General features: G+C 41.8%; 1 protein-coding gene across 3 annotated transcripts in view; it reads left to right on the forward strand.

The window, feature by feature from the left end:
- The window catches only part of ABHD5 (abhydrolase domain containing 5, lysophosphatidic acid acyltransferase), a 40,880-nt gene extending 18,521 nt beyond the window's left edge, over positions 1 to 22,359 (forward strand). For 2 of the 3 annotated variants that reach the window (XM_019984826.2, XM_019984825.2), the window contains exons 2-7: positions 3,156 to 3,241; positions 5,779 to 6,148; positions 13,074 to 13,228; positions 18,217 to 18,328; positions 21,243 to 21,429; positions 22,004 to 22,359. In XM_019984826.2, the coding sequence (XP_019840385.1) occupies positions 3,156 to 3,241; positions 5,779 to 6,148; positions 13,074 to 13,228; positions 18,217 to 18,328; positions 21,243 to 21,429; positions 22,004 to 22,093 (1,000 nt within the window). In that variant the 3' untranslated portion in view covers positions 22,094 to 22,359. Of the gene's footprint in view, positions 1 to 3,155; positions 3,242 to 3,689; positions 3,808 to 5,778; positions 6,149 to 13,073; positions 13,229 to 18,216; positions 18,329 to 21,242; positions 21,430 to 22,003 lie in introns of those variants that run through there. The other variant, XM_070776192.1, reaches the window with a different exon arrangement.
- The last annotated feature ends 2,917 nt before the right edge of the window (positions 22,360 to 25,276 follow it).

Below are 25,276 nucleotides of genomic sequence, written 5' to 3' on the forward strand. Positions count from 1 at the left end.
CAAGGAGGAACACGCTGAGACACATAGTGATCAAACTGACAAAATTTAAAGACAGAGATAAAATATTAAAACTGAAAAGGAAAAAAATGACAAATAACATACATGGGAATCCCCATCAGGCTGTCAGCTGATTTCTCAGCAGAAACTCTACAAGCCAGAAGGAAATGGCATGATAGATTTAAAGTGATGAAAGGGAAGAACCTACAACCAAGGATACTCTACCAAGCAAGACTCCTTCAGATTTGATGGAGAAATCAAAAGCTTTTCAGACAAGCAAAAGTTAAGAGAATTCAGCAGCACCAAACCAGCATTACGACAGATGCTAAAGGAACTTCTCTAGGCAGGAAACAGTAGAAGGAAAAGACTTACAAGAAATAGACCCAAAACAATTAAGAAAATGGTAATAGGATCATGCTGCTGCTGCTGCTAAGTCGCTTCAGTCGTGTCCGACTCTGTGCTACCCCATAGACTGCAGGCCACCAGGCTCCCCCGTCCCTGGGATCCTCCAGGCAAGAACACTGGAGTGGGTTGCCATTTCCTTCTCCAATGCATGGAAGTGAAAAGTGCAAGTGAAGTCGCTCAGTCGTGTCCGACTCTAGCGACCCCATGGACTGCAGCCTACCAGGCTCCTCCGTCCATGGGATTTTCCAGGCAAAAGTACTGGAGTGGGGTGCCATCGCCTTCTCCAAATAGGATCATGCATATCGATAATTACCTTAAATGTAAATGGATTAAATGCACCAACCAAAAGGCTGGGTGGATGCAAACATGTGCATGTATGCCCTTCCACTTACCACACCACTCTGCTCGACCCTCCCTCAATTGTATGTAATTATTTTATATTGTTAATCATGTTCCAATTATGGCTTGCAGTCGTAATTATCTTTTATTTTTTGTCTATTTTATTGTGAAAACTGATAAATATCTTTTACTATTGTGATTATATAACTATGATCACAGTATTACTCACTTAATACTATGTATCATGATTGATCAACAGGAAAATAATAGAACTCTGTATCACCAAAACTAGGATCCAGTAGAAGAACCTGTCATCACTTTTTAAAATCCAGATGCATATCAGAATTATCTTGAAATTTTTTGAAAAGTGCAAATGGTCAGGTATTGCTTTTTTTCTCCACAGCTCCAGATATGTTTCTAATGAGCAGTCATGTTTAAAAACAACTGGACTATATGATGATCTTTTACTTTTATCTAGTTTGTTTCATTTTTTCTGTTTCATATTCAGTGCTCCCATTTCATTTAGTTTATGTTCTCCAGTTTCTCCATCTCTTCTTTTTTGGGGGGATGTTCTTTCTTGAGCCTTTATCAAGTGTAGTAGAAAAGCTTTTGTATACATATATATATATATATGTATGATATATGTATTTGATAAACATGAATTTTTGCCTAATTGGAAAAATTATGACATTTTGATTCTGTTTGACTTAGTATGAATAGAATGCTAGATTTCTAGTTAAAAAATAGATATGCAACAAGCAACAAAGGTTTACTGTATAACATAGGGAACTGTAGTCAATATCTTGTAATAACCTATGATGGAAAATAAATTCAAAAATAATATGTGTGTATTTGTATACCTTGTATACCTGATTACCTTGCTGTGCACCTGAAGCATTGTAAGTCCACTATACCTCAATAAAATATATTTTTTAAATAAAAAGAAAGAAACACCCTATTTTTGAAGATCCAGTCCAAAAACAACATCCTGATCCCTTTAGGGAGAATAAATCACTGTTAGCTCTGTTTGGTAACTGATACGCCTGAAGTGAATAGAATAGTTCCGTAAAGATAGTGTGTGCTTAATAAGTAACTGTAGAGTGAGCTCATTCTATCATGTATTAGAATTGTTGGGTCTCCTGTTTCTTACATTAGATTTTTTTTGCTTTTTTTATTTTTAAAATTGAGATATAATTAACATGTTACATTGTTAAGTTCAAGATATACAGTGTGTTGATTTATCCATTTATATATTGCAGCATGATTCCCACCATAGCTTGGCTATCACCTCTACCACATCACACAATTCTCTTTTTTGTGTGTGGTGAGAACATTTAAGATCTAGTCTCTTAGTTACGAAGTCTACAGTACAGTATTGTTGACTATAATCACTATGCCATGCATTCAATCTCCAGGACTTATTCATCTTCTAGTTTTAAGTTCTTACCCTCACCTGGTTTAATTTTTCCTTATTCCTCACCTTCTTGTCTCCATCCCTGTTGCCCGAGCCTTCATTCTGGCTGTCGCGTCTCTTCTGGAATCTGCTTCGTCTTCTCGAATTCATTTCCTCTCATGAGAAAGGTCACACTTTAAGCGATACTGGTAGGTGCTGAGCTCTTGGGGACTGTCAGGTGACCGCTGATGCCCCGAGTCGTGCCAGGATGTGCCTACGTTCTGCTGCTGAGTCAGGATCTGAAGGCTCCTCCTCTGTTTGCTTTGCTACCAGCCTCACTGTGCCTTTCCTCACCTCTTGCCCAAGGCCTGCTTGCTTGTTCTCTCTCTAGCTATCTTCTCCAGATGCCTGGGACATTCTCATCATTTGCTGTTTGCTGGAATCCAAAGCTTTTAATAGTTAACTGGGTCATGCTATGGTAGATTGAACATGGGCCCGACCTCTGCGTTTGTTTTAGGAATGTGTTCTACTCTTAACCATAAGATTTGAAGCCTTTTTTTTTTTTTTTAATCTCATTCTTTAATAAGGTTTCTCTTCTCTCTGCCCTCATAGAAAGTGTGTTTTATATTTGCTGTGAACCTGCCATTGAAATGATCGAACTCATGGTCTTTGACTTTCTGTACTTCCACCCTGATGAGAAACTGTCTTGCAGTGGGGTGGGGGGATGCCTTTTTTCTCTTTTCTTGTTCTGTCCATTTTTAGTCTACTTGACTGTGTGGAGTGTGACTATCCGTGAAGGTAAGATGGACTTTGAGATCTACATGGAGGTTCTCAGGTTGAAGGTCTCCGTATCTCAGTTCTCTATCACAGTGCTATGTACCTATTTGGTGAATTTGTCACCTGCAGACAGCTTCCTCATCACACAGTGAACTTTCTATTCTGCTTTTCTTCTCCCTGGGCAACAGTTGGGAGTTGAGAATAGCATGAACTCACCTCTTTGTATTTTGTTTTGATGCTCTAGGTCAGGATGGCTAACTGGTTGGCTTCCCACATGGTGCCCTACATCAACCTCACACCTTAAAGAAGCTGAAGAGAAAATTTTAAAATGTAAGGTTTTCTTCTTATAAGTGAACTGAGCCATTTACTAAAATAGGTCCAATATACTGCATTGTCTTGAAACTGAAGATAAGATTCTGTGGTGTGTTAGGTGTTGGCAAAAGAACTTTTTTTTTTCCTTTTTCATGTCATCAGTAAGTGTGTAAGTGTGGAAAGAAGGCAAGGGTTCTCAAACCTTTTGTCTTGAGGTCCTTTTATACTCTTTAATTAAGAAGTACCCCAAGGGTCTTTGTTTAGTGGTTATAGCTATCAATAGTTACTGTATTAAAAATTAAAACTGTATAAATTAAACTATGATAACTTATCAATTTACTTTAAAACCCTAGCAATAAATGCAGTTTAAATAACGTTTTCTAAAAATAGCTACTTTCTGAACAAATGTATCAAGACAGGTAACATTGTTTATAAGTTTACAGATCTGTTTAATGTCTGGCTTAAGGTAAGGCCCCTGGATGCCTATATGTGCTTCTGCATTTAGACTGTTGGTCATCACTTACCATGTGTTCTCTGGAAGGCTCCACTGTATACCCATCAGAGAATGAGAGTGGAAAAAACAGGTAAAGTCTGAGACTGTTTTGAAAATAGTTTTGACCTGGGAAAGCCTCCCAAAAGGGTCCCCAACTCACCAGAGGTCCCCAGACTGTGCTTTGGGAGCAGCCTGCAGGTGCTGCAGCGCAAGCAGCCTTGTCTGTTGGAATAGATAGTGGAGTATAGCCATGTAACCTGGTCTAGGCCCAGGGCTGCAGCCGGGGCTTACAGGATCTTGGGCAAGTCCCTTTTCTCAGTCTTCTAGTTTTTGCCTATAAGAGGAAGTGGCTGTGTTGATCTTAGAATTCTTTCTGGTTCTAGGATTGTAGGATTCTTTATGTTGACATTCATAGTAGTATGGAAACTTTTTTGTTTTTGTTGTTTTTTGTGAGTGCTGAAGTTTACCCAAATGTGTACTCCCAGAATATTCCTAGGTATCTGTGGATATACTTTCAAGTAATGTTGTTTACTGGGCAGTTTTGTTTAGAGGAGGAGGTTAAGTGGTGTACATCTGTGATTATTGTATATGTTTGTGCAGATACTTACACCTATTTTTTATCTTCTCTGCCACAAATGAATTTCGTTGTAAATTTGAATGATTCAGGAATAAGTGACCGTAACTGGATATATCCCTGGAAGGGGACATTTAGCCTTTTTACATGTATTTTTAACATGAAACTCCATTAGGTAATCTTGTTCTCTCCAAAGCTGGGAAGGTTGTCATTGTGGTTTACTAAATGAAAAAATTCTTGTCAGGAGATTTAAAAAAAAAAAAAAGGGCAGGAGCACTAGGCACTCATTTCATGTATCTGATGAACATAATGATTTCCTCCTGCTAGGTTCTAGGGCTGCAGATAGGAGAATTGGCCCCTGCTCCAATGTCAGACACAGGAGCACCAACTAATACAGTGAGATGAGCTCTCATAGAGGTCACAGGTAGTTTTTATAGGAATACTCACACAATGTCTGTGTTCAGAATGCCAGTGTGGTTGGGCTTGGCACTAACACCAGCTCACCTCCCTCTCCAGACTGCTGTCATTTCCCCTCACTCAGGTAACGTGGACTTTGTTAATATTCTCAACAAATGCTGGGTTTCCCTTTTGGCCACCATGTGGGGACGAAACCGGAAATGATTTCTCAGGTTAAAGGAAAGAGACTTGCGGTTCTCCACTATTTGTCCACTGTAGACATATATGCACAAATCCTTAAGGGATATATCTAAAGTGTAGCTGTTCAGTTGATAATGTGAGGTAAAAGGATTTCAAATTAGTTCCATCTTTAGTCAGTTTGGGGGGAAATTTAAAGTATTTAGTCCTGTAGCACTGAGGATAAGAAAGATGTTTTATCTACACAACTGTGATTATTTATTTTCTCTGGAGTATTTACTTTTGTGGATCTGAACTCAGACTACCTAGCACTCCCATTGAAGAGTTCCTGCCATGCCCTGTGATCTTTTTCTACTAAACCTTGTGGTGACTTCAGATTTCAACACATGTTCAATACGCATACTGTTAATCCTTCCCTAAATTCATGATGACGTTTTAGGAAAAAGTATTTCTTTTGAGTCTGACTTCAATCTTTAATGCTTAATCTTCAAGTGTCCTACACATACAAGGTACTATTACTTTGTTATTGTCGGTAAAGCCACAGACCTTAAAATAATGGATTCAGTGACCACTGTGTCCCTGTCTAGCACCCTCCACTGATGGATGTGGAAGGAAGTCCAAAGAGCTAATATGACTTGCCAGGAAACCTAGGACACAGGTACTTGAGACTTGTCTGAGATAGCTCTTCCTACGAAAGTGTGAGATATGGTCATTAAGAATTACTTGGTTCAATAAAATGTGTACATTTTTTTTAAGGGCTGACATAATAAAGGCTAAAATCATGTAAATGCATACTAGGTGGTTCCTAGATGATTAATTTCCCGTTGCTCTGAGACTACTCCCCTTCTCAGAAGTCGTGAGGCTAAACAATTTCTCTTTCTATGTTTCTGTTAGGTGTCCCCTGCACATACAAAAAAGAACCTGTTCATATATCTAATGGAAATAAAATATGGACGCTGAAGCTCTCTCATATTTCAAATAAGACTCCGCTTGTCCTCCTCCATGGTTTTGGAGGAGGTCTTGGACTCTGGGCACTGAATTTTGGCGATCTTTGCACCAATAGACCTGTCTATGCTTTTGACCTGCTGGGCTTTGGACGAAGTAGTCGACCCAGATTTGACAGTGACGCAGAAGAAGTGGAGAATCAGTTTGTGGAATCCATTGAAGAGTGGCGATGTGCCCTTGGACTGGACAAAATGATCTTGCTTGGACACAACCTAGGTGGGTTCCTGGCTGCTGGTTACTCACTGAAGTACCCATCCAGGTGAGTAGGGGTGTCAGAAGAGAGGCACCCAGGCATCCGTTTCCAGTTCCCCTCTTTGGTGGTGGTTGGTGTCTGATCCTTTGAAAACAGACATTCTCTTAAAGGACCCTGTAGGTCGAACAGCCACAGCTGATGGCCAGTTTAGTAGCAGAAATAATATTGTCAGGTTTTCCTGTTATATCTGCTACGTAGGAGGCTTGTGAAAGGACTTTGTATTTATTAGAACATACACAATTTAAGCCACAAGTAAAAACTGTTGTGCTGTTATTATTTACAGTTATTATCATCATTAGACCTATGGATCCAGCAGGCTTTTCCTAGTCTTTTCTAGGTTTCAGGAAGCAGCAGTAAGAAACCAGAGAAATTAGAACACATAGGCTCTCGTGCTGTCTTAAGGCTTAGAGGAAATCACTTAACTCTAAATTTTAGTTTCCTCATCTCTAAGCTACAGAAAATATACCCACATTATATCTTGTAGCATTTTTATTCTACTGTGCCCTAACCTTTATTGCTATAGAATTTTTTTTTCAGAGTCATTCAATTAATGATTGTTTACTTCAGAATCTTTGTAGCATCTCCTCCTTCCTTTACCGTATTTTCTTATGCTGTTTCCTGTTATTTATGTTGCTAATCTGAGAGGGATTGGGGGCAGGAGGAGAAGGGGACAACAGAGGATGAGATGGCTGGATGGCATGACTGACTCGATGGACGTGAGTCTGAGTGAACTCCGGGAGTTGGTGATGGACAGGGAGGCCTGGCGTGCTGCGATTCATGGGGTCGCAAAGAGTCGGACACGACTGAGAGACTGAACTGAACTGAATCTGAGAGGAGGTCACATTGGAGTGCCCAGAAAATTGAAGCAAAGCTCATTTTTGTTTTGTTCATCTTTTTGGAAAGAAAACAAAAAATTGTCAACATTTTTGTGTTGCCAGTGTGTTTTTCCACCGGAGGAATGGACTAATCCGGAATTGTGACCGACTTTGAGGCTGACGTCTGTGAATGGGATGATGGTCATTTTCAGAGTGTGTGGGGGCGCCTGTCAGGCCGTCCCATTGCGTAACTGCAGGTGCTGTTGACACAGCGCAGTCCTCTCTGCTGGAGGGTAAAACAGTTTTGCTAACTGGTAGGTCTGTGTTCTCAAAAGAAATCCAGATTCCTTCTTCTACTTGGCTTTTTGGGATTACTGTCTTTTATCAAGTCCTACTCTCAGTGATAAACAACTGCCTGTATGGGGAAGAGTGACTACTCTTCTGGTGTAAGGCAACATGGTTATCTGTGGAGGCTGGGCTTCCTCTGTTTCTGGTCAGGTATTTATTTTGCTTTTATTGGAGTGTCATTACTTTACAGTGTTGTGTTAGTTTCTGCTGTACAACAGTGTGAATCAGCTCTCTGTATGCATATATCTCCTCCCTCTGAGTCTCCCTTCCCCCGCACCCCGCTTCCCAGCCCTCTGGTCATCACAGAGCCCTGAGCAGAGCACCTGGTGCTGCACAACGGCGCCCCACTCGCTGTCTGTTTCACATGTGGCAGCGTGTGTATATCAGTGCTGCTCTCTCAGTTCATCCTACCCTCTCCTTTCCCTCTGTGTCCACAAGTCCATTCTTCTTGTCTGTCTTGTGGTATTTATTCCCTGGAGGTAGGACGTGGCACTCAGTGGGCCAGGCTCTGGTCATGAAACCATATGTCACAGGTTCCTGACCCTTCATGGCTATCTGCCATTTAGGTCACTTGGTGAGATTTTCACTTGCAGTTGGGAAATGCTCTGAAGAAATAAGATGCTTCAGTGATTTAGAAGGGAATAACCACTTGAAAACCATCTATAAAAGAGAATAAGGGAGCAGAACAAGTATGTAAAATAAAGCCAGTGATCCCTGTGTTGAACTGACTACGTTTTAGAAAATTATTCTTGAATGTTTGTGCCTCATAAATGTGAACTACTGTATGAGGACCAAGAACCACTAAGTATTAGCAATGGATGAATGAGAGAATGCTTGAAATAATTAGCAGGTTTAAATTGGCTGATTGCTGCTAAATATTGAGTGAGACTCTACAGAATATGTTGGATATGAAGGCCTATATTTTTTACTGTGTAAAAATTGCATCTTGAAACACAAGTGGATTTCACAATAACAAGGTTCTTTGGGTTTTCAGAGATCCCAAGTCATGAGTGAAGGCGGTGTGTTTTTTCTGATTACTGTTAATGGTCCCTACTGGTGCCAATTGCTTACCTTACAGAAATTTTTCCTCCTGCATTCTGATGGAGCAGATTAGTTCAGATTTACATAGAAGATCTGATGTTATGGCTAACTGAACAATTCAGCAGATTCACAGATCCAGACGTAGTTAAACACAAGAGATGGCCACCTACATTTGTTCATAATTATAGCAGGCTCACAGTCAGTGAGGTTTAGCAAAGTTGCACTCATACTAAACATATGGGTGGTCGTCAGGGTCACCGTCTGTGTGATCTGAGAGGTTTTACCTGAGCCAGAAAAGCTGCTGGGTGGCATATATGTATTTCCTCTGGTGCAGTAGAGTAGTCTGTTTTGTATTGTAAGGAACTACCTACTCTAAATGTCACTTATCCAACTTTAACTTGATCCAAGCACCTTTTTAAAAACTTTTGTTTAATTATTTTGAGAGAGAGGTACAGAGATTCCATATGTAATCCCTGTTCTTACATGTGCATGGCCTCCCCTACAAGGACCATTTTTATTATGCTGTCATGAGTTTAAAATAAATTTTTGCATTTCACAAAGACTTTGGTGGGAGGGTGAGAGGAAGGGGAAAATGGTCTAATAGAGACCAAATGAAATTCAGTTAATTTCCTTCACTCATTGTGCATCTTGTCTTTCTTTTTTTTTTTTTGAGTGAACTTTGAGAATACCACTTTCTGCTTTGCCGCCTCAGGTATGACAGATATAGTTTTCATCGTTTTTCTCCTAAGAGAACCACACACAGCTCTTTAACTTCTGTTGTTTCTATGCGTGGAGAAAAAAACCACAAAGACAACATTTTTTTTACTTACTGGGACTTAAGTCCCAATCTGTATATATTAATCCTGTCTTTTATGGGCAGCCCCGTTCTTTCATTCTTGGTTTATTCTTATAGGATGGTTTGGGGAAAAGAGCAAAAATTCCTAGATTAAAATACTTGTTTTGGAAGGATTCCAATAATAGAGAACAAGTAAAAACTGATTTTTTCCAGTTTTTGGTACATTAGGTCAACCTGTGTGCTTGATCTCTATGAGCAGCAGAGTGCCTCTGTCCATAAAAGTTGTTCTACCTTGTGGCAGTGACCCCATATATTTCCCAGATTCTTGATACTGATTATCAAGAATCAGTAATCAAAGATTCAGCAATTGTGATACTTCATGTAAAAGTACCTGGCTAAATCCTCCATTGAAATACCAGTGTTGAATGAAACACTCTAACATTATAATCCAGCAGGTTGTGTGTGTTTAAATAATGTTGAGTGACTTTGTGTGCCTGTAAGGCTTACAGTGCCTTGGGGGAAGAGACAGAAATAACCACATGAGTAGCATGGCAGCTGTGAGATCTCTTAATGAATACCTGGCTCTGGCTCAGGGTCCATTGTGGTCCTCTAAAGTACAACTGCAGCTGACGTGGAGGTCTCAAAGGAAAGTAGCAGGAGAGCACTCTAGGCAGTAGGGACAGAAATCGCAAAGGCCCTGTGCTAGGGGGACCCCTGGGCCATTCTGGAAGAGCAGTGCGGTGGATGGGCAGGGAAGTTACAAACTGACTAATAGATTATTCCATATGGAGGCACAAACCCCATGTTCCTTCCGCAAAATGACCTTAGTTCATCTCAGTCCTCGTACCATGATGTGTAATAATTAGACAGGTTGCCTGTGATTTTACCTGTAGATTGGTGTGCTGTATGACAAGCAGGAAGCACTGTGTGAGGTGTCCTAGGCTGCCATGCTACACTACAGAATCTTCATCAAGCAGCGTCCGAGCACCGTAAGGTGGCAACAGAGGGAGAGTAGAGTAAACCAGCAAAAGTAGCCAAAGATACCATCTCCTTTCTTATATCTCTCTGTTCCTTTTTAATTTTCTTTTACTTCTGGCTCCTGCCACTCAGGATCCCATGGGCTTCTCCGGTGGCTCAGTGGTAAAGAATTCACCTGCCAAGTAGCAGAGATCCAGGAGACAGTTTGATCCCTGGGTCAGGAAGATCCCCTGGAGGAGGAACCAGCAACCTGCTCCATTCTTGCCTGGAAAATCCCATGGATAGAGGAGCGTGGCAGGCTACAGTCCACAGGGTTGCAAAAAGTTGGACATGACTTAGCAACTAAACAACAACAACTCAGGATCCTGTACAAAGACAGTCTGTTTTTTATAGGTATTTGTTATAAACTAAGGAAAAGGACACTATGAAAACTTTTATTAACTTAGAAAGTGTTTAGCAAAGAGATCATTCCAAGTCACAACAGAATAGGTTACATCTGGTCTTTTTCACTCAAAGGTTTTCAGATCATCTTGCTTTTGATCTTGCCTGGCTGTCTCCTGACCATGTGGAGCTGGGCTGAGCATTTCTTATTGGTTCCTCTTGAGATGAAAGACTGAGTATTCTATTTGACCCAGTTAGAGGCATTTAAGTTCATTGTTCTGTGCTCCATCCTTCCCTCAGTAGCTTGTAACTAATGGGAAATACCTGGGGTAACTGCATCTTGAGAATGTCTCCTTTGTGTACTGACTTCTTTCTTGTCCTTTTCCTTGTTTCCTAGTACGTCCTGTAAACTCCTTTGTACATTTTGGTTCTGGATCTGGCTGTTTTGTTGTATTATTACTGGCTGGTGGCTGACTTATGTCACATGAATGTCTGGTTAGTATAGCATTGTTGGCATATAGGCTCAGCTGTCCCATAAGCATGTTGGAGCAGGTGTTACCTACGTCTTAGGCCTGGAGGCTGTAATCTGGTCATCATCTTCAGACTCAAGACCTACTGTAATGACTAAGCTGGAGAAGAATGCTTCTTTATGTTTTGAAACTGATGAACTGTTCTCTTGTTCCTGCTTTGCTGGTTCTTTGTTTTTCTTGCAGTTTGCATTAGTCTCTGAATCTCGATATAGATGTCTGATAAGCTGACTCATATGCTGTCTGGCTAGAACCATTCTTTAAGCCTAGATGTGAACTGACAATCCCATCAAGCTGTCTTCTCTGGGATATTAGAAGGTGGGTTCTGGATTACTATATGAGTTTGGATCCCAGGAAGAGCAATGGTAAAGAAACTACTTGCCAGTGCAGGAGACACAGGAGACGCAGGTTCAGTCCCTGCATCGGGGAGCTCCCCTGGAGACGGAAATGGCAACCCACTCCAGTATTCTTGCCTGGAGAATCCCATGGACAGAAGAGCTGGCCGGGCTATAGTTCATGGGGTTGCAAAGAGTCGGATGCGACCAAGTGACTGAGCACTCACACACACATACATTAAAAGTAAATAATTCCTGTCAAATGAGTCACACAGTACATCTCAGCTTTCTTCTCATGTCATGAGATGAAAGATGGGGCTGAGTATTCTCCAAGAGTCCATGGAGCTCTATGCTCTGGGTCTGTTCTCTGAAGCTTTCTGTCTGAGAAAATGCTGTCATAGCAAAGTACTCATTACTAACTAATCTGTGCTGACACAAATACTAAAACTTTTTATTATTTATTTATCTATTCTGGCTTTTCTGGATCTTGGCCGCTATGCGCGCTTTTCTGTAGTTGCAGCGAGCGGGAGGTACTCTGGTTGCCGTGCGTGGGCTCTTCATTTCAGTGGCTTCTCTTGTTGTGGAGCACAGGCTCTAGGCACATGGGCTCAGTAGTTGCGGCGCACGGGCTTGGTTGCTCCGTGGCACGTGGTATCTTCCCAGACCAGGGATTGAACCATGTCCCTCTCATTGACAGGTGAATTGTTGAGCACTGGATCACCGGGGAAATCCAAAAATAATAAAACTTTTTGCATTGGGAATAATAGCTATCTGTTCCCATATTCTGGTTTCTTTACGTTTCTATTTCAGTTGGACTTAGGAAAGGGACTTCAGAATCAGTGTCCGTTCATCCTTGGGAGATCTTTGCTGACATCCGTTGGCTGTTTTGGCTACAGTTGATGTGTGGTACTGTGATGCAATCATGAGGACGTGGTCCTGGGTTTCCCTCGTCGGAAAGACGCTTCATTAGATGGAAAAATTAAAACTCTTGATGCCGTGAAGCAATTTGATATGAGTTCGAACTGAAGGGGTTCTGTCTCTTTAATCACTAAAGAAGAAAATTAGGAAAGAATTATGAACAGAATCTCATGCCAGGATGTCATGATGTTATGGGTAGGGTACATGCATTCCTGTACATCAAACTGAAATCCCAAACTAGGGGGTGTATTTTTGGCCCATAGTATTATTTTCATGTTTGTGAAAAGTTCATTCAAAGTCCTTTTGAATCCACCCAAAGTCCTAATGCTTGTTAAACTTGTAGAATGATTTGGCTCATAGGAAATAACTATTTTTGGTGCCTGAAGTTATTTTATGAGTGTAGTATTAATCTCCAGTCATTTCTGCAGTGTCAACATTGAGGTATATGGAACCATATCATTTGCCAGAGTGTAGCTTAAACAACAAATACTGTCTTTTCTGATTCTCAAGAATAGTTACAGTTATCATATACCCTCTCACACATCCATTATTATCTGTATTTAGATAGATTAAATATGAAGCCCTCCTTCTACCAGACACCTCTCAAATTCTACCGAATCTCATCAGTTCACATATAATAAGAGCGAGAGGTAGCCTGTTCAGTCCTCAGTTTTCTCTTCAATGCCAGGTGTTTGAAAGAGGTTCATTCTACCTTTTTATAAATCATGTAAGTTCTTTCTAGTCGTAGGGTGAATTTGCCAAATGATCTTTAGTCTGTTCTTTCCCGTACAGGGTTAGTCATCTCATTTTAGTGGAGCCTTGGGGTTTTTCTGAACGACCAGACCTTGCTGATCAAGAGAGACCAATTCCAGTTTGGATCAGAGCCTTGGGAGCAGCATTGACTCCCTTTAACCCTTTAGCTGGCCTCAGGATTGCAGGGCCGTTTGGTGAGTGCTTTTACACCTGTATCCTGTGTGTGTGTTTGTGCCCAGTCACTCAGTTGTGTCCCGCTTTGTGACCCCACAGGCTGTAGCCCACCGTGCTCCTCTGTCCATGGGATTCTCCAGGCAAGAATACTGGAATGGGTTGCCATTTCTTTCTCCAGGGGATCTTCCTGACCCAGGGATCAAACTGCATCTCTTGCATCTCCTGCATTGGCAGGCAGATTCTTTACCACTGTGCCACCTGGAATGCCACATATCTGTATCCCTGGAGAGCACAATGTTTATAGAGAACAACAGAGGTGTATTTGCTGAACTACCATTGTTAGTTAAAATCTTGAAAACAAAAACAAACCTTACTTTTTCTCCTCCTCCTCTAAAAAATACCAGTCAATGCCTAAAGATGACTGAAACCAGGCTCCTCTCCTCAAAGAGGAATCTTTTTATGGTAAACATTACAGATAATTAGCAGGCAGTTCAGTTCAGTCGCTTAGTCGTGTCCAACTCTTTGCGACCCCATGAATCACAGCACGCCAGGCCTCCCTGTCCATCACCAACTCCCAGAGTTCACACAAACTCATATCCATTGAGTCAGTGATACCATCCAGCCACCTCCTCCTCTGTCATCCCCTTCTCCTCCTGCCCCCAATCCCTCCCAGCATCAGAGTCTTTTCCAATGAGTCAAGTCTTCACATGAGGTGGCCGAAGTATTGGAGTTTCAGCTTTAGCATCATTCCTTCCAAACAATACCCAGGACTGATCTCCTTTAGAATGGACTGGTTGGATCTCCTTGCAGTCCAAGGGACTCTCAAGAGTCTTCTCCAACACCACAGTTCAAAAGCATCAATTCTTCGGCACTCAGCCTTCTTCACAGTCCAACTCTCACATCCATATATGACCACTGGAAAAACCATAGCCTTGACTATACGGACCTTTGTTGGCAAAGTGATGTCTTTGCTTTTGAATATGCTATGTAGGTTGGTCATAACTTTCCTTCCAGGGAGTAAGCGTCTTAAGCTAAGGATAAGGTTAGGCGACCTTGAACATTCTGAAAAAAGCCAAGGCAGGGATGTCACAGGTAGTGTATCTACTAGCCTGGGGCATGGGAGGAAGTGATCTGTTGGGGAGTGTTTAACCAGCTAATGATATCCAGCTGACAGGTCACAAAGCCAGACCTAATCGATGACCTGGGATAATAACCATCACTTAGATTCCTTTCTTGCCCTATAATGTTAGTGTTAAGAAGATAAAGTCGTTCTTTCCTACAAAGATTTGGGGGAAGTCTCTGATTTAAGTTCATTTCACTCTCGACTCCTCTGTCTCAGCCTCACTCACCTCGTTGTCATGGATGGTGACAGTCTGCACCTCTGCCTTTCCCTCTTACGGCTTGTGTCAGTGAAAAGGACTTTAGGCTGGAAGTAACAGAAGACCTCAGCAGCCTAAAGCAGAAGGCCTTTTATTGTTTTCTTAACAAGCAGTCTGGAGGCAGATGGTTTTAGCATTTTTTTCTCGAAGCTGGCTCCTTGGTGAAGGGTCTGGGTCTGCGTATGTGATTCTCTTGACCTTTTACCTCACAGTTCAGCAGTTGCTATTACAGACAGCGTCAGCTCGTCAAGCAGCACTATGAACAAGAAGAAGGGAAAGCATAAGGCTCTATGTCAGGGAACAAGGTCTCCCCTAGGAGCCCCAGTAGGCTTCCCCATGTGTCTCTGCCCACCCCTGATGTTCTTCCATCAACCAAGAAGACTCTTCTGTGACTGATCAGTCAGCCTTCATTTATTTCCAGGGGTTCGAGTGAGGGGCCTGCTTTCCTGGGCACGTTGTTGCCTAACTGACACAAGGAAGTCAGGTTCGCTTAGCAGGAAAAGAAGATTGGCCTGGTGGGTGGGTGAGGGTGTGGCAGCAACTTCTGTGTAGGTGGCTGCAGACTCTGCCACCCTCTCTGCCCAGGCCCAGCCCCTCCTTGTCCCAGTGCCATCCCTTTGGGGTGTGGAGAGCAGCAGGATGCAGGAATGAGAAGAGGGCATAGAGAATGATTTGGTGACCATGCCACATGCCCTCAGTACTGATGTAGATAACCTCTCTTCACCAGTCCAGTTCAGTTCAGTTGCTCAGTCGTGTCCAACTCTTTGTGACCCCATGGACTGCAGAAGCCAGGTCATCACCAACTCCTGGAGCCTACTCAAACTCATGTCCACTGTGTCGGTGATGCCATCCAACCATCTCATCCTCTGTCATCCCCTTCTCCTCCCGCCCTCAATCTTTCCTAGCATCAGGGTCTTTTCTAGTGACCCGGTTCTTCACATCAGGTGGCCAAAGTACTGGAGTTTCAGCTTCAGCATCAGTCCTTCCAATGAACACTCAGGACTGATTTCCTTTAGGATGGACTGGTTGGATCTCTTTGCAGTCCAAAGACTCTCAAGAGTCTTCTCCAACACCACAGTTCAAAAGCATCAATTCTTTGGTGCTCAGCTTTCTTTATAGTCCAACTGTCACATCCATACATGACTACTGGAAAAACAATAGCTTTGACTATACGGACCTTTGTTGGCAAAGTAATGTCTCTGCTTCTTAATATGATGTCTAGGTTAGTCATACCTTTTCTTCCAAGGAGCAAGCGTCTTTTGATTTCATGGCTGCAGTCACCATCTGCAGTGATTTTGGAGCCCCAAAAAATAAAGTCTGTCACTGTTTCCATTGTTTCCCAATCTGTTTGCCATGAAGTGATGGGACCAGATGCCATGATCTTAGTCTTCTGAATGTTGAGTTTTAAGCCAACTTTTTCATTCTCCTCTTTCACTTTCATCAAGAGGCTCTTTAGTTCTTCTTCGCTTTCTACTATGAGGGTGGTGTCATCTGCATATCTGAGGTTGATAATATTTCTCTCGGCAGTCTTGATTCCAGCTTGTGCTTCTTTCAGCCTGGCATTTCACATGATGTACTCTGCATATGAGTTAAACAAGCAGGGTGACAATATACAACCTTTATGTACTCCTTTCCCGATTTGGAACCAGTCATTGTTCCATGTCCAGTTCTAACTGTTGCTTCTTGACCTACATACAGATTTCTCAAGAGGCAGGTCAGATGGTCTGGTATTCCCATCTCTTGAAGAATTTTCCACAGTTTATTGTGATCCACACAGTCAAAGGCTTTGGCGTACTCAATAAAGCAGAAGTAAATGTTTTTCTGGAACTCTCTTGCTTTTTGATGATCCAGCAGATGTTGGCAATTTGATCTCTGGTTCCTCTGCCTTTTCTAAATCCAGCTTGAACATCTGGAAATTCACAGTTCACATAATGTTGAAGCGCCAGCACCCCTCATCCCAGTAGGGCTCAGCAGCTTAGGTGTCAGGTCCTCCTTTGATAAGCTGCTTAAGAGCTTTAGAGGTCTGAAATGTAAATGGATTTTGCTTGATCATAGCTCTACATGTAGCAGTAATGGGGCAAGTAAAGGATGAGAGGAAATCAGGAGATAGTGACGGGGGCGGGAGAAGGCCGAGGAGGGACCTTTCATGCCCTCTGCCTCCCGTTGGTGCTCACACAGGGTGAGAGGGCGGTATAGAATGTCTCCTGCATCATGAGAATCCTTGGTGGAGCTGTGTGGTTCCTTCAGAGAATCAGGGAGGCAGGTGAAGGAAGGAAGACCTTGCTACAGTAACGGGAAGTCGTAGCAGAGAGGGAAACCAGCCAGTCCTTGGGCCCTAGAAGGAAAACAGTGACTTGAGAAAAGGTTCCTACTCTTCTTCCTCTTTCCTCTGGGGCCCTGCTCCTGCCTCTCACCTCAGGGGTGGGGCTGTGGGAGCCACTGTGGATGACTGTAGTGGGCAATACTGCTAGTGTGCCAAGCAGAAAGTCTGAATGCATTTTCCCCAGAAATATTTATATCCCAGTTTACTTCATTTGACTTCCCTTGTGGCTTAGATGGTAAAGAATCTGCCTGAAATGCAAGAGGCCCGGGTTCAATCCCTGGGTCAGGAAGACCTCCTGGAAAAGGAAATGGCAACCCACTCCAGCATTCTTGCCTGGAGAACTCCATGGACAGAGGAGCCTGGAGGGCTACAGTCCATGAGATCACAAAGAATCAGACACAACTGAGTGACTTTCACTTCACTTTACTTCATTTAGATGCTGCTGCTGCTGCTGCTAAGTCGCTTCAGTCGTGTCCACCTCTGTGCAACCCCATAGAAAGCAGCCCACTAGGCTCCTATGTCCCTGGGATTCTCCAGGCAAGAATACTGGAGTGGGTTGCCATTTCCTTCTCCAGTGCATGAAAGTGAAAAGTGAAAGTGAAGTCACTCAGTCGTGCCGAACTCTTAGCGACCCCATGGACTGGAGCCTACTAGGCTTCTCCGTCCATGGGATTTTCCAGGCAAGAGTACTGGAGTGGGGTACCATTTAGATGCTAATGTGTTGTAAATGTGGAGAAGATACAAATTATTAAGTTAATTTTATGGTATGCCTTGTTGTATTCACCTGCCTTGTTTAATATAATTTATTTTCCTACAAAAACAAGTCTTAGGCAACTGTTTTTGACCTCCTGAAGCATATCTGTAAGTCAGTATATGACAGTGTTTCATTCGTATTGTAGTCTTTCCTTAGGGAACTTGAGAGCAATTTCTAGGATCTGTGCTTTTTTGAACCTAAAGTGCGTATTTGAACATATGCCTAATGTAGCATTTAATATTTATTATAGAAGCAAACACTGAAATCTTCTCTTGTTTAGTATCGTTTAGTGACTCAATCGTGTCTGACTCTTTGCAACTCCATGAACTGTAGCCAGCCAGGCTTCTCTGTCCTTGGGATTTCCCAGGCAAAAATACTGGAGTGGGTTGCCATTTCCTTCTCCAGGGGACCTTCTTGACCCAGGGACTGAATCTGCATCTCTTGCACTGGCAGGCTGATTCTTTACCACTGAGCCACCAGGGAAGCCCCGAAATCTTCTCTACTATTATATAAATTAATTACAACTTAAAATGTTTGTTTTCTATTATATAGGTTTAAGTCTAGTACAGCGTTTAAGGCCTGATTTCAAACGGAAGTATTCTTCAATGTTTGACGATGATACAGTGACGGAATACATCTACCACTGTAATGTCCAGACTCCAAGGTAAGGGTCTCGATTCTAAATCTACTGAGTTTGTGTTTTAGACTTTTCTTTTTTGAAAATGTGTGAACAGTCCAGGAGATATTTATCAGTATGTAAATGACTCAGTTTAAAAGGACAAGTAGTTCTTAATTTGCTCATCTATTCATGGAGAACCTGTGATGTAAAACACTGTACTGGATTCTGATGAGAGATTAAAAAGTCAGATGTACTTTCTTCCCTTAAGGGGCCCATGGACAAGTTGAAGGAAGTCTTGGTCTCTGGCGTCTTATTAAGGTGACCAGAGTTGAGAGATCATAAAGAATTTCAAATAAAACAGTGTTCTCAAACTGAGTATGAATGTTGTACAAAAAAGGAGCTCTGGTGTAAACAAAAGTAAATGGTCTTCTATACCATAGATCTTCTTAGAACCATTTATTATTCCAAAGGGTTTTACATCTCCCAGGCGTGTGGCAGAGACAAGGCAGCCTTTTCAAGTTCATTTGCTGATGGCACCCTTCTGTACACAGCACCTCTTCAGTACTGTGCATCAGCCTGAGATACACTGAGAGCGGAGAGGGGATGGGGAGTCTATATTAATTTTGACAGTGATTAGGAGAGAGAGCATAGTAGCTAGAGGAAGCAAGAGAGCCAAGCAAAGGTATAGCTTATTTAAAAGAAAAAAAAAAAAAGACTTCTAGATGTCAAATACAAGGTGCCAGTGGAGAGAATGGAGCTTGAAAGTCTTGAGGAGCTGGGAGGAGCCCCGAAAGCAGAGCCTAGAGTCGGTATGGAGAGGATCAAGAACGGAGTGTGATGGTGAGAGCTCTGATTTCCATTCTTCTTTCTGTACCAGAATTGTTGAAGTAGTTTATCAGAAATGTGGTGTCTGAACCCTGTCTCTGAGACTGATTCAGTGGTTCTGGGCTGCATCTTTACCAGACGCTTCTGATGATTCCAGTAGAGGTGGGCCATAGACTATACTTAAAAATATAAAAATGGTTTCTCATCCTTTCTAATCCAGACTTGGGTGAAAGGCTGAGAGGTGAGATGCAGAAATAGCTCCTTCCCTTTTTTTTTCTTTGCCTCTCTCACTCATCTCAGGGCTTCTCTGATGGCTTAGATGGTAAAGAATCTGATGCCAAGGCAGGAAATCTGGGTTCAGTCCCTGGGTCAGGAAGGTCCCCTGGAGAAAGAAATGAGAACCCACTCCAGTATTCTTGCCTGGGAAATCCCATGGACAGAGGAGCCTGGTAGGCTACCTTCCATGGGGTTGCAAAGAGTCAGACACGACTGAGCAACTAACACCACTTCTCTCAAAGAATATGTACACCTACTTTATTAAAAAGATTGAGGCCATGAGAGCACTGGAGGTATAGCTGTAGCTTCCATCTTTTTGATAAAGTAAGTTATAGGTTGTCTGCCAAAGGGGAGGGAGGCTGCAGAGGTTTGGAGTCTGCAAGTGATTGATGTTTTGTGACTCACCAGGCACTTGACTTGGGTGGATTCGTCTGAACACTTCACTGACTTGTCCCAGCAATCGTTAGTGACCTGTTCCAGGGAACTCATCTGTCTTCCTGTGTGGTTTCAGTGTTTTGTTCTTCACCTACTCACATTTCACAATCACGTGTGCCCATGTAGGCCTAGTTTGTGGCCTATCCTGTGGTGGAACTTGAATTCACAAATGGCCATTCACAAGTATGCCTAGTACCACAAAGAGACCAGAGAAGTGACCGCAGAGTGGATTTGTCTGAGGAGTTTGCCAGACGTTCTGTATTCTTTTATGTGACGCTCAGTCAGGTGTGGCCCACACGAGAGGACATAGGAGACGCTCAGGAGAACAAAGTTTAGTATACTCACAGGTCCTGGAGCGAGGTCACTGAGGAAGGCTCACAGAAGATGCAGCAGGTTCTGATCAGGTGGCAGAAGACAGGCGTGAGGGGAACTCCAGGAGGGAACCTTTACTGGGTTCTGCGGGAGATGCAGGCAGTGCAGGGTGGGCAGCGTAGGATGGACTGCTTAAGTTATTTCAGTGGGCTCTAAGATATCCAGGTGGTTTCTAGTTGTTTGGCACCTGGCCCTGGGATGACTAAGGCAGAGGAACATCACCTCCTGGGATGTTCAGGCCAGACAGAAGAGGCACAGCTCCATGTTAGTTAGTTTGCATATGAAGGGGTGGTCCCAGCTGAGTCCTTTGGTATCTCTAAAAATAAGTTAACCCCAAGAGGCAGTCTCTTCCCAGCCAGAACAGGTTTTAGGGGGACTTCCCTAGTAGTCCATTGGCTAAGACTGCATGCTCCCAAGCTCAGGTTCGATCCCCGGTCAGGAAGCCAGATCCCACTTGCCACAACTAAAGATACCAAATGCTGCAGCAAAGATTGAGATCCCACATACTGCAACGAAGACCCAGTGCATCCAAATAAATAAATATATATTTGTTTTTTTAAAAAAGGTTTTCAAAGGTGTCAAACATCATAATATGCAGAAATTTAAAATATGTAACAATTCACAAAGAATACTTAATCTGAATTTGTTCTTATTTTGGTGTTGATGTTGCCATTGAAGGTAAAAAGCTGGTGTCATGAACCTGTGGAGAAGCTGCCTTGTGAATAAGTTAGAGTGGGGGAAAAGTATATTTCCACTCTCCCCAAAGGAAATTTGATAGTTAGGGACTTAGGGTTACATGTTTTGATTTGGAGGAGGATCATTTTTTGTAAGAGATTTCTTTTTTAGAGGTTAAAACATCCTTCTTTATCTAACAAAAAAGTATATCTTCTGTGAGGATGGTTCCTTACACTTCCTAGTAAATTATTTTCTGTGCAAGCTGCAGTCTTTCTTAAATGGGGGAGAATCTGAATATGAGCGTGTTTTAATAGAGGTGAGAGTGTGATGTGCACTTATCCCCCAGAATCATGCATGTGATTTTTCTCTCTTTAAGTGGTGAGACTGCGTTCAAAAACATGACTATCCCTTATGGATGGGCAAAAAGGCCAATGCTCCAGCGAATTGGCAAAATGCACCCTGACATTCCAGTTTCCGTGATCTTCGGCGCCCGATCCTGCATGGATGGCGATTCTGGCACCAGCATCCAGTCACTACGACCACAGTCATACGTGAAGACGATAGTAAGTGTGTGATGTAGTTTTGGTTCTCAGTTGCACATGAAGTCTGTTCTATTACCTTTGCTTTCATTGAGCCCTCTGGTCATCCCTGTGCCTTCACATCTTGGTCAGAGACCTGTAGTCATGTGTGATGGGGGCAGGGTTTGATCCAAACAAATCTTCGTGTCCAGACAGCAAATCACCATTCTTGGGGCCTTGTCAGTCTTGGAGCCACAGCATCTCTAAGGTGGGAGAGACCAAATGAGGGACAGACGGGTCCAGTACCATCTCTCCCACCTCCCAAGGCAGCACATTCTCACCTTGGCTAGTGTTTCTGTCCGCCCTACTGTTAAAGATCAACCTAGAATGTTATTTTTGCATCTTAAAACTTTACTAAGATTCACTGGATTTTCTCTTTATTCTCAGATCCTTTATTTAATCAAATATATACTAGTCACTGAGGATTAGTATTGCTTTTTCTTTCCTGTTTTATTCATGTATAGCCGTTGTCAGTTTCATTGCTCAGTGTCTTTAAGTGTGTAAAAGCATTCTTAAATGCTTTTACTCGCTGACCACCTGACGGCTTTTGGTTTCCTAGGCCATTCTGGGAGCAGGCCATTATGTGTATGCAGATCAGCCGGAAGACTTCAACCAGAAAGTGAAGGAGATCTGTGACACTGTGGACTGAGCACACTGCAGATGATGTGGGAAAGCCACACGCCGACACACTCCTCAGCAGTAATTTACCGTCTGGGACGCAGAGTAAGGAATCTGACACGAGAACCAGGCAGTCTTCCTGACTGTACTTTGCACATGTTTTCTTTATGAAGCTGCTCACACATTTAAACCAGTTAGTGCTTTCTAGAGGAATGACTTTCCTTTGTCCTACACAAAATCAAAATATATGAGTCTCCAAATCCAGTAACTGTAATAAAAGGTTATTTGTCCCTCTGCCATACTGAAAAACTGTAATTTTTCAACTGAAATTTTTATTTCTATCTAACTTTGCTAGGTCTGGTACTTTTTATATTGCCATCTATATTGCCAATTTTAACAAGTGGTTTTCTGAGTTTATTATTTTATATACTCCAAAGGTGCACTTTATTTTCCTTGCTTATATATACTGTGTCCAATAACTGATAGAGTTACTCAAAATTCAGTGTTTTTATGTAAAAATTTGTTATTTTCTTAGAATATGTCACTTTGTTTTTGAAATGAAGTATTGAGACAGGGTTTTGGTTAGGAAGATGGAAACTGATTTCTAGTATTGATTTCTCTGAGTATTTCATGTGCTGAAAAACCTTAACTAAAAGTCTCTGCTTTTCTCTCCCATTAATACTGTTATTCTTTTCTGTGAGCCAGGATGCAGCAGAAGGAACAGATTCCCTCACTGAGGGGACATTAAGACTATTACCTTCCAGTAAGCCAATCATATATTTTCATCTAACTCTTACAGACAGGTGCTAAAACTGGATTATATTTTTACCACTAAAATATAAAAATTGGTGGTGCCATTATGTCTCATGGCACCAGAAGTCAGCTAATATTGGTTGTTGTTGTTTTTTTTGGAAGAGTTTTGTGTTGATTAAATAACTTACATACTTGAAGTTATATGACAAACGTTCTGTAAGGTGATTGAACTATGCAACAGTAACTACCATCAGCCGTAGCACTTTCTTGCTGTGTTACTACAAGGGATGCTTCTCTGAAACTGTGAAGAAGCCCCACGTGGTACCTGGCTACTACTGAGAAGACCCTCTGCAAAAGAAAATGGCAGAGGGTGGTCACCAGCAAGGCACCTTTGCCTTTTGTTTCGCTTCACGTTGCCGGTCTCGGAAAAAGATGGTTGTGTAAATAAAAATGGTGAACTAGAGCAAACAGTGACTTCATGGTTTTGATTGTTGCATTTGAAAAATGATCAGTTAGTAAAGTTTTAGCTGTTAGGAAATGAAGTTGATGAACTGTGAGGAAGACCAGTTATTCTGTTTTCAACATCATCTTCCCATACCAAAAAAAAAAAAACCCAGCAAATTTTACTGAAGCACAACAGATAGCTTCCCAGTGAGCAGTTTGTGTCTCTGTTTTGGGATGGACTGGGTTAGGACAGAAGGTAACAGGAGAGCTAACCCTAGCCTGGAGAATAAAAGTAGCGTTTACTTTTTAGATTCAGAACTATTAATGGTGCAAATAATGTGGGTTATTTTGGTATTTTTATTTGACATACTCTCCAGTCTCTGTTCATTTTCCTTTGCTGGGCGAATGGCAGTTTTCAGTTGTCCAAGAAGGTTTCTGCACAGGAAATGTGGTCCTAACCCTTAGAGGGAAGTTACCAGGTTCACTTAAATGGGGCTTCTGGCCACTGATGTTCCAAGTGATTTAGGGAAAAGATGTACCCAAATGTCAAGTGGAACTTATCTTCCTACTGACTGATTTTGCTTTCTTTGAAAATTATTGTCATAATTCTTTTTTTAAAGGCGAATTTTACCTTGGGCTGTTGTGTATGTCATTTTGTGACGATTGAGCTAGCACAAAAGTTCACAATCCTTGAGTTCCTGAAAATACAGTGGGTCCTAAATGTTTTCTTTTCTTAAAAGAATCTATTTCAGCATTTGACTTTGCTACATCATGCACAAGGTACCTTATTTTATAGAAAAAAATGTGACTGTGATAGTAGCAGTAGGACCAGTGTGTGTTTTCTTGTCTTTGGTATGGTCCTGTTGGTTTATACTAGTTATCATAGGACCATGGATGCAGTGAGTGTTGAGGGACACTTGTCTACATTCTTCCCTTGTGGGCCTTTCCTTGTGGCTCAGCTGGTAAAGAATCCGCCTGCGATGTCAGAAACCTGGGTTCGATCCCTGGGTTGGGAAAATGCCCTGGAGAAGGGAACGGATGCCCACTCTAGTATTCTGGCTTGCAAAGAGTCAGACACAACTGAGCGGCTTTCACTTCACTAGTGTCTGCATTCTAAGGGAAGGCTGTTCCACCCCTGGCTTTACCTGTATCCATGTGTCCACTAGTATGATTTCTGTTTTCTTCTAAAACTAGTTTTAAAACAAACAAACTCTAGTTTATCTGGAGTTGGTTTTAGAATATTATCTAGAAGTACTTTTGAAATTTCTCCATTCATATACATCATATATTTATATTTAAAGGGCATACTAGATTCCAATTAAACAAGTCTTTTCCTACATAAAGGTATTGTAAAGAATAAACAGTAATAGCCAGAACTCAAAAAAAAAACAGTACAGAAGAAGGGATAACTCTACTAGATATATATCACACTGTAAACAATGGAGGAAAAGTCCAGGAATTTAGTGTATGATAAAGGAATCATCTTATTGGCGGAGAAAAAGACTTCAAAAAGTGATGTTGAGACAAATGTCATTAACCATATGGAAGATAATAAAATTGAATCCATTTCTCATACTGTACAGAAGGATAAAATCCAAATGGATTAGAGACCCAATTGTAAAAATGAAACCTTCTAAATAACTGGAAGAAAACATACCTGAATTCTTTTGTGACCTGAAAGTGGGGAAAACATTCCTGTGACTGAAAATCCAGGAACAATAAAAGGAGGAATTTATATGTTTAACGAAAAGAGTTTTGGATGGCCAAAAAAAGCAAAGTTAAAAGTAAATAATAAAGTGACAAAAAATATTTTCAGCATTTATCACAAAGGGCTGATATAACCCTAATACATAAAGAATTTCTAAACTTTGAAAAGAACCAGAAAGAATTGGCAAAAAGATATGGACAGTTCACAGAAAATAAAATGCAAATAGCTCTTAAACATATGAAGATAAACATAAAAAGAGAAATGCAAATTAAAACCACCAAGATAACCTTTCTTCCCTGTTGAATTGCA

The sequence above is a fragment of the Bos indicus genome, chromosome 22, assembly GCF_029378745.1.
Source record: "Bos indicus isolate NIAB-ARS_2022 breed Sahiwal x Tharparkar chromosome 22, NIAB-ARS_B.indTharparkar_mat_pri_1.0, whole genome shotgun sequence".
Taxonomy (NCBI): Eukaryota; Metazoa; Chordata; class Mammalia; order Artiodactyla; family Bovidae; genus Bos; species Bos indicus.